At 41.5% G+C, this 9562-nt stretch overlaps 1 protein-coding gene and 1 long non-coding RNA gene across 6 annotated transcripts in view; one reads left to right on the top strand and one right to left on the bottom strand.

Annotated features, from left to right (window-relative positions):
* The window catches only part of LOC106727616, a 12418-nt gene extending 11621 nt beyond the window's left edge, over window positions 1–797 (bottom strand). Inside the window, exon 1 of the long non-coding RNA XR_001363844.1 lies at window positions 771–797. This is a non-coding gene — a long non-coding RNA (uncharacterized LOC106727616). The remainder of the gene's footprint in view (window positions 1–770) is intronic.
* The window catches only part of BRAF (B-Raf proto-oncogene, serine/threonine kinase), a 93591-nt gene that overhangs the window by 6222 nt on the left and 77807 nt on the right, over window positions 1–9562 (top strand). For all 5 annotated transcript variants that reach the window (XM_014546737.1, XM_014546735.1, XM_014546736.1 and 2 more), the window contains exon 2: window positions 3492–3755. In XM_014546737.1, the coding sequence (XP_014402223.1) occupies window positions 3492–3755 (264 nt within the window). The remainder of the gene's footprint in view (window positions 1–3491; window positions 3756–9562) is intronic.

Raw genomic sequence — 9562 nt, 5'->3', positions numbered from 1 at the left:
TTGAAGCTTGTTGTCAATACAATAAAATAGCATACATATCAAATCGCATATATATCAACATATGTGTAACTCCATCTATTGAAAAAAATCCGCATTATTAACTGGTACACCTAGTAATCAATATCCACACTGAATGCAGCCAGGATAATAGGGTGAAATGAACCAAGCCAGGTACAAAACAAGGTAGGCAAGTGCCGTGGTAGATTGCAGCTGTAACAATGGAGAGAGGTAGAATAAGTAAATGTTTTGTACTTAAGAAAAAGTGGCGGGCCTGGCCGGTGTAGCTCAGTGGTTGAGTGTTTACCCATGAACCAGGTTTTGATTCTTGGTCAGGTCACATGCCTGGGTTGTGGGCTCAATCACCTGTGGAGGGGCGGGTGTGCAGAAGGCAGCTGATCAATGGTTTTCTCTCATCATTGATGTTTCTATCTCCCTCTCCCTTCCTCTCTCTGAAATCAATAATAACATTAAAAAAAAAAAAGGAAGAGGTACTGATAAGTGCAGTGAAATAATAGTTTGTAATCCACAATTGAGGGAATAGTGTATTTTCAAAAATAAAGAAAAACATTTTGATAAATAATATTCAGAAGTTTTATTGTTTACATGTGTTTCTTTTCCTAAGGCTAACTTTGTGTAGTGAATGTGCTGCCCAATAAATAAGAATATTTGATCTATGTAAGGAGGAACTTTTGCCTCCCTGACTGCATGTTTACAATTTTCAAAGGGTAGGAAATGCATTGGTCTTTATTTTTGTGATCTGAGCCCCAAACAGTGCCAAGCACATGTATGCTCAATATGTATTTACTGAAGGCTCAATAAAGTGGAGCATATTGAAAGAGCTGCTCATAAATAATTAGCACTTGGAACTGAAATTTATATAGTACTACAGATAAGAAAATTTTTAATCAATTTGGTTCTTATGCCCTGGAATGCTATGAAATATTTCAAGGTCAGGGTCGGGCCCCTGGTAGGCTGTAATGAAGGCTATCTACCTCAGTAGATCATTTTAGTATTTTATTTTCTTTTTCCCCCAAAAAAATATAAGGTAAGATCTAGCATACCAGGTGCGGTGGCCTTTTCTGAAATGAAAATGTTGCTTCATTCTCTTGTACCTTTGATAATTCTTCCTTCCTTGTAGAATGAAGTTCAGGCTTCATAACATGGTATCTTCTATAATAATAAAAGCTAATATGCTAATTACACCAGACAGCCGAACAACCTTCCAGATGAAGCCTCAGCAGTGGGGCCAAGGCAGAGGTGTTTAGGGGCAATCAGGCAGGCAGGCAGAGGGGTTAGGGGTGATCAGGCAGGCAGGTGAGTGGTTAAGGGGATAAGGCAGGCAGGCAGAGGCGGTTAGGGGGATAAGGCAGGCAGGCAGAGGTGGTTGGGGGATAAGGCAGTCAGGCAGAGGTGGTTAGGGGCAATCAGGCAGGCAGGCAGAGTGGTAGGGGCAATTAGGCAGGCAGGCGAGCAGTTAGGGGCAGCAGGCCAGCATGCAGAGTGGTTAGGGGCGATCAGGCAGGCAGGAGAGTGGTTCGGGGCAATCAGGCAGGCTAGCGAGTGGGTAGGGGCAATCAGGCAGGCAGGCAGAGGTGGTTAGGGGCGATCAGGCAGGCAGGCAGGCCAGCGGTTAGGAGCCAGCAGTCCCAGATTGCGAGAGGGATGTCCGAACCCTGTGGGATTGGGCCTAAACTGGCAGTCAGACATCCCCTGAGGGGTCTCGGATTACAAGAGGGTGCAGGCCGGGCTGAGGGACACCCCCCTACCCCGCACAAATTTTGTGCACCGGGCCTCTAGTATAATAAAAGGCCAATATGCAAATCGACCGAACAGCAGAACGACCAGTCGCTATGATGGGCAATGCCCACCAGGGGGCAGACACTCAACGCAGGAGCTGCCCCTGGTGGTCAGTGCATCGCTCAGCCAGAAGCCAGGCTCACGGCTGGTGAGAGTAATGGCGGTGGCAGGAGCCTCTCCTGCTTCCGCGGCAGCGCTAAGGATGTCCGACTGATGGCTTAGGCCCACTCCCCATGGGAAGCAGTCCTAAGCCATCAGTCAGACATCCCCCCAGGGCTCCCAGACTGTGAGAGGGCACAGGCCGGGCTTTGGGACACCTCCCCCCCCAAGTGCACGAATCTCGTGCACCGGGCCTCTAATACACACACACACACACACTCTCTCTCTCTCTCTCTCTCTCTCTCTCTCTAATCTGGTCCCTTACCCACATTTTCAGTCTTAAAGTTTGTTTTCCTAGTCTTCAGTTAAGTGCCACAAATATATATTGATCCCTTACTGTGTCCCAGCTATGACATTCAGCTATACTAGTATAGTTTTTCCTCTATGTCTTAAAATTTTCTGCCTCCTTACTTTATTACACAATTTATCCTGTACTCAGTCCTCTCTTCTCCCCACTTACTTCATCCATCTAAATGCTAGCCTTTTAAGACTCCCCTCCTTCCTCATTCTTGTATCAAGAATGTTCTTTGTTTATTTCTCACATATAGTACTAACACAAATAAAAATATATTCATCTGCTTCTCAGCAGCCCAATAATGAACTTCTTGAGAGCTGTGAATTGTCATTTCTAAACCTTTATTTTCCCTGTAGCCTTTCATAAATGGTTGTAGTACTGTATCTTTAAGGGAGAAATGGTAAACCATAGTATGGGGTGATTACAGCTGCCTTAAAGAACTATGGACATGTATATGTCACAATTCATTCCATCTCTTTACTTTCAATATCATTCTGTTTTCAAGATTCTTCTTACTTTTAGAATATGGTATATGTGGTAATTTGATCTGATAGTCTTAGTCAAAATGGACAGTGGTCCCAGAATTTCTTGACTGCAGTGTGTAAGCCACCTTTTCAAATAAAATTTTATTCTCTAAGCAGTATTTGATGAGGAAGGAGGTCATCAGAGATCCATAGTGAGAAGAATAAAGAATTTTAATTGATAGCTATTTCAGAAGGAAGACAGCAGTTATACATCTTCTAAGATTTTAGTGGTAGTGGTGAGATCTGGCACTGTGTACCTGAGTCTTATTTTTTTGACAAATCTAATACCTCATCTCCTTTTCAACTTGTTTGTCTGTTCTTAGAGCAGGGGGAGAGGAGTGTGAAACTTTATGTGCCAACAGCTTTTTTTTTGAGGGGTGGAAGCAATTTTAATGAAGAGGGTACTTATCCTTGATGCAGTATAGTATTTTATACTGTCTTTTATTAATACTCATAGATATTATAGACATGTCTTTTATATGTGTTTATCAGTTTCTCATTGTAATATAATGTAGTATCTTATAACAAAAGATTTATCTATTTAAAGGTAAAAGTAGTCATTTACAGTACTTCCAGTGCTTATTTTGAAACTTATAACTTAAAACCCTGTAAGCTAAATTATAAAGAGATTATAATAGAGGACTTAAATTTTATGTTTTCTTTAGTTACTGTTAGGAAGAGTTCCAGATTCACTGTAAATCTACTTTATTTTATAGGCCTATGAAGAATACACCAGCAAGCTAGATGCCCTCCAACAAAGAGAACAACAGTTATTGGAATCCCTGGGGAATGGAACTGATTTTTCTGTTTCTAGCTCTGCATCAACGGACACCGTTACATCTTCTTCCTCTTCTAGCCTTTCAGTGCTACCTTCATCTCTTTCAGTTTTTCAAAATCCCACAGATGTGTCACGGAGCAACCCTAAGTCACCACAGAAACCTATTGTTAGAGTCTTCCTGCCCAACAAACAGAGGACAGTGGTGAGTCAACTTTTAATATCATCAGTGCCTTTTCTTTGTATTTTTCAGAAAGACCACTTGTTGAAAATGAAATATATCATCACTTTATACTCAGTGGTCTTACAAATTGAAGCATTTCAAACAAGGGAGGAAAAGACAATTATTTGGTGCCAAAGTCTGTGTTCTTTAACTATAACAAATAGTATTGTTTTTAGTGTCAGATTTGACATTTAATCTTACCTACCAAACTTGAACCATGCTCAAGTTTAAGTACTAGTTCAGAATCAATAAGAATTTTAAGACTAGTGCTTGCTTGTTGTCTAACATCTATCAGGTAAGATTCATTCTTCACCCTTGAGAATTCTCTATTTGGATTTATTTTTCCTCTTGTTTATATAACTTTTGATTATTGATCATTGGTATCACCGTTAGAGTAGAGTACTCTGTAAGTAACATTTAGAACAGAGAAATCTGCAGAATTATTTTGGATGGTCTGTAATCCTCAAGTGCAACGAGTACTATCAGTAGATTTAGTAAATAATGCACCCTTATACATCGTTACTTTTCATAATGCATATTGCTTTTTATATTAACAAAAACCATATTCTTTCCAAAAAAGTCAAAGTAGTTTTTAATTATTTTTCTCAGGCAGCATCATTGGTAATGCTTATTCTTAATGGAAAAAGTTTGCTCACCTGTGCTATAGTGACCTCCAGTGGGGTCGATTTTTCACCATGTGCAACAAAGGGATTTGAAGATTAATGTGTGGGAACATAAGACTAGGCCTTATGACACAGACATGGTTGGAATTTAGATCTTTACCTAAAGCTGAGCCTTGAAGAGCTTTACCTTCAACAAAAGGGTGAACTGGAAGGAAATTTATTCACCAGCATACATAAATAACAGTGAAACTTATCTGGGTACTTTGCCAGGGTTCCAGATAAGAGTACCCTGTATACTCTTAACTATAGACCTAGTCTCATCAAAGTGTGGGTTTCCCTGCACCCAATAAATGAATGTAACAACTGGTACTAGAGGGGTAATAGCATTCAGGGACAGGGCAAAAGTAAATGGAAACCCTCTGGCCCATTCAGGTCCCTGAATTCACAGAGAGAATGCCCTTGTGACAAACTCAAAATCCTAATTTATAAAATATACAAGGAAACTGTCTACCGTTCATGAGTTAGAAGATTTAGAAACAGCTAAATTAGACTCCTAAGAAGGAACAAAACAGAACTTCCAGGTGGTCTTCAAATTTTAAAAAGAAGGAAATCCTACCTTTTGCAACAGCATGGATGGACCTGGGGAATAGTATATTAAGAGAAATAATCCAGTCAGAGGAAGACAAATACCATGCTATTTCACTTATATGTGGAATCTAATGAATAAAATAAATTAACAAATAAAATAGAAACAGACCCATAAATACAGAGAACAGACTGACAGGGTTGGGGGGCTGGGTGAAAAAAAAATCCTCATAGACATAGACAGTACTATGGTGATTGCCAGAGAAGAAGGGGCATGGGGAGAGGTAGAAGAAGGTAAAGGGGGAATAAATTGGTGATAGAAGGAGATTTGACTTGGACTGGTGAACACAGAATACAATATACAGATAATGTATTATAGAATTGTACATCTGAAACCTATATAATCTTATTAACCAACTAGAGGCCCAGTGCACGAATTTGTGCACCAGTGGGGTCCCTCAGCCTGGCCTGTGGGATCAGGCCAAAACCAGCTGACAGCCCCTGAGGGGTCCCGGATTGCGAGAGGGTACAGGCCAAGCTGAGGGACCCCACTGGTGCATGATCAGGGCCTGGGACGGATGTGGGAGGTTGGCCAGCTGGGGAGGGCCCACAGGAGGACTCCAGGGCGTATCCAGCCTGTCTCGCTCAGTCCTGATCAGCTGGACCCCAGCACCAAGCTAACCTACCCACCGACTGTTTGCCCCCTGGTTGTCAGTGCACATCATAGCAAGCATTTGAGCAGCCTTAGCATATCATTAGCATATTATGCTTTGATTGAACAGATGACCAGACGACCAGACACTTAGCATATTAGGCTTTTATTATATAGGATATCAACCCAATAAATTCAACGAAGGAAGGAGGGAGGGAGGGAGGAAGGGAGGAAGGAAGGAAGGAAGGAAGGAAGGAAGGAAGGAAGGAAGGAAGGAAGGAAGGAAAGTGGATGACAGTTATCATCTATGAAGTATTCTTACTAAGAATGATTACAAGTTAAATGTCAAGTTTCTGCCACCTTCCATTTTACAAGAAACACGGAGATAAGCACCATGAGGAAACGAGAAATGTGGACATCCTCTAAGATAAACTTCCTCAATGTGTTGGAGATTAAAAGGATGGGGATTTCCCTGGCTGGTGTGCCTCAGTTGTTGGGAGCATCGTCCCGTGCACCAGAAGGTCACAGATTCAATTCCCTGTCAGGGCACATACCTAGGTTGCTTGTTCAATCCCTAGTCAGGGCCATGTGTGGGAGGCAACTAATCAATGTATCTCTCATATAGATGTCTCTCTCTCTCTCCCTCTCCCTCTCCCTCTCCCTCTCTCCCTCTCTCCCTCTCTCCCCTCTCTCCTCTCTCCTTCTCTCTCTCCTCTCTCTCTCCTCTTCTCCTTCTCTCCACCTTCTTCCTTCTTTGGAATCAATAAAATAAAATAAAAAAGTTGTGGATTGCCGAAACTGGTTTGGCTCAGTGGATAGAGCGTCGGCCTGCGGACTGAGGGGTCGCAGGTTCGATTCCGGTCAGGGGCATGTGCCTTGGTTGCGGGCACATCCCCAGTGGGAGATGTGCAGGAGGCAGCTGGTCGATGTTTCTCTCTCATCGATGTTTCTAACTCTCTGTCTCTCTCCCTTCCTCTCTGTAAAAAATCAATGAAATATATTTAAAAAAAAAAAAAAAGTTGTGGATTATTCTACATTAAAAAAGACTAAAGAGACATAACAACTAAATACAGTGTGTGATCCTGGTTATAGATTAGGATGGGGAGAGCTGTAAAAGACATTCTTGAGACTTGGAAAGTTTTTAATGTTGACTGAACATTGGATGTTATAGAATTATTAATTTTTAAAAAAATATATTTTATTGTTTTTTACAGAGAGGAAGGAGAGGGATAGAGAGTTAGAAACATTGATGAGAGAGAAACATCGATCAGCTGCCTCCTGCACACCCCCCACTGGGGATGCGCCCGCAACCAAGGTACATGCCCTTGACCAGAATCGAACCTGGGAACCTTCAGTCCACAGGCCGACGCTCTATCCACTGAGCCAAACTGGTTCGGCTAGAATTATTAATTTTTAAAGTGTGATAATATACAGGAGAATGTTTTTATTCTTTGTAAATACATGTGTAAATATTTAAGTGTGCATTATAATCATGCCTACAACTTTCTCCCCCTCTTTTGTGAAATACAACTTAATTGTAAAAGTCTCAAGTGTGTACAATTCAATGACTTTCTACAAATGTAACTGCCATGCAAATTATGATATAGAACATGCCAGACCAGTGTAGCTCAGTGGTTGAGCATAGACCTATGAATGAGGAGGTCATGGTTCAATTCCCAATCTGGGAACATGCCCAGGTTGCAGACTCAATCCCCAATAGAGGATGGGCAGGAGACCGCCGATCAATGATTCTCTCTCATCATTGATGTTTCTATTTCTCCCTCTCCCTTCTTCTCTGAAATCAATAAAAATATCCTTTTTTTTAAAAGATACAGAACATTTCTAGTGTTTGAGAGTATTCTCCTGCCTCCTCCCTCCAACTTCAGTTCAGGACCCACCCTCAAGAGTAACCACTGTTCTGACTTCTCAATCAATTTGGAACTTATTGTCAAATGATATGATGGAAAACAAAATGTGGGGAGAGAGAGAAAAAAATGAAAAAATTATTTTTAATCTAAGTAGAAGAATTTCTTCTAATAGAGTTAGAAGAATTCAAACAACATAGAATAAAGGAAAACTGGAAAGTTGAAAAGAAACAGTTGTCTCTAGGAAAAAAAAACTATGAATGTATTGATGCTGATTTGAGGAAATAGCAGTGTAACATCTATATATATAAAAGGCTAAGCGACTGTCTGACCGGTAGCTATGACACACAATGACCTCCAGAGGGGAAGACACTCCGACCGGTAGGTATGATGCACACTGACCACCAGGGGGCAGACGCTCAATGCAGGAGCTACCAAGCTGCGGTGACTTGGCAGTAGCGGTTCTCGGGTGATGCACCCGGATCCAGAGAGGAGGAAGCCTGATTCTGGGGTGCGTCACCCGAGAACCGCCCTTTTGCAATCCAGGACCCCTCGGGGGATGTTGGAGAGCCGGTTTTGGCTCGATCCCCACAGGCCAGGTCAAAGGACCCGACCTGCCGGAGGGACCCCACTCACTCCACATACAACCTCCGAGCTGCAACACCGCCCCAGGTGCGGTAGGCCAGAGAGGGACTGCGGGAGGTTGGCTCCAGCCCATGTCCGGCCCGTCTCGCCCAGTCCCGCCCCACAGGCCACCTTCTAATTAATTTCCTTTCAATGTGCACAAATCCATGCACTGGGGCACTAGTTTTAAATAAAATCTCAACATATTAAAAAAAGACAAATGGAATAAAAAACATCTCAACATGTCAAGATCATTACAGCTTACCACAGAGCTGTGTTAAAATGCTTTATGAAAATTATAATGTTTATTTTCAAAATTTCAATGGATGAGGTAAAAAGTTGATAAAACCCAACTGAATGAAGGAAAATATAAAGAAAGGTTAAGTACATGAAGAAGGGAATGAACAATTTCATTATGTGTCTCAAAAAGAGTTTCAGAAAGTGAGAATAGAAATAAAGGATTAGAGCAAAATTTAAAGAAATGATGGCTAATATTTATGAAAGACATAGGTGTAAAGATTTGGGCAACATAAGCCCTAAGTTGGTAAGTAAATTTGAATCCATACTTATAAATGTAACAAAATGAAAGGATATTGTTTCCAGATCACTTGGGGGGAGGGGCGGAAATTACCTATAAAAAAATTTCAATTAGATTATTAAAAGTTTCTTCATAGCAGCTGCAGAAAGCCAGAAAACAATAGAATAATATACACAAAGTGTGATAGATGCCTATAAGTCACTCAGGTAAACTATGAGTTTAGCTAGCTTGGTACATTATGAGTGAATGCACTATAATGGCCTTTCCAGGTAAGGAGTTTACCTCTCCCAGGTTCTGCTTGAACACAGGAAGGAATGAAAAGTAAGAATTAAACCTAAAACTACAGAATTTGTAGAAGAAAACACAGGATAAAATCTTTGTGACTTGGAATTTGCAATAATTTTTTAAATATGCACAAAAAGCACAATCCATAATGAACATACAGTAGTCCCTCTTATCCAAGGGGGGTACATTCCAAGACTCCCAGTGGTTGTTGATGAAGTTTAATTTATAAATTAGGCACAGTAAGTGATGAACAATTAATAAAATAGAGCAGTTTGCTTGGCCAGGGTTGCTCATTGACCCATGAACCAAGAGGTCCCCAGTTCGATTCCTGGTCAGGGCACATGCCTGGGTTGCAGGCTTGATCCCCCATAGGAGTGTGCAGGAGGCAGCTGATTGATGTTTCTCTATATATATCACTCTTCCTTCTTCTCTCTCCAGAATCAATAAAAACATTTTAAAAAAATTTTTTTAATAAAATGTTTTTTATATATATAAAAGCCAAGTGACTGGAACGACCAGAACAACCAGTTGCTATGACACACACTGTGACCAGCTGACCAGCCTGATGGGGGCGGGGCCGCCTGCTGACCTCCCGCGGCCCCTCCCACCGCCGGCTC

Source organism: Myotis brandtii, unplaced genomic scaffold (assembly GCF_000412655.1).
Source record: "Myotis brandtii unplaced genomic scaffold, ASM41265v1 scaffold455, whole genome shotgun sequence".
Classification (NCBI taxonomy): domain Eukaryota; kingdom Metazoa; phylum Chordata; class Mammalia; order Chiroptera; family Vespertilionidae; genus Myotis; species Myotis brandtii.
The sequence above is the reverse complement of the archived record's forward strand: the minus strand, read 5'-3'. Positions and strand labels throughout refer to the sequence as shown.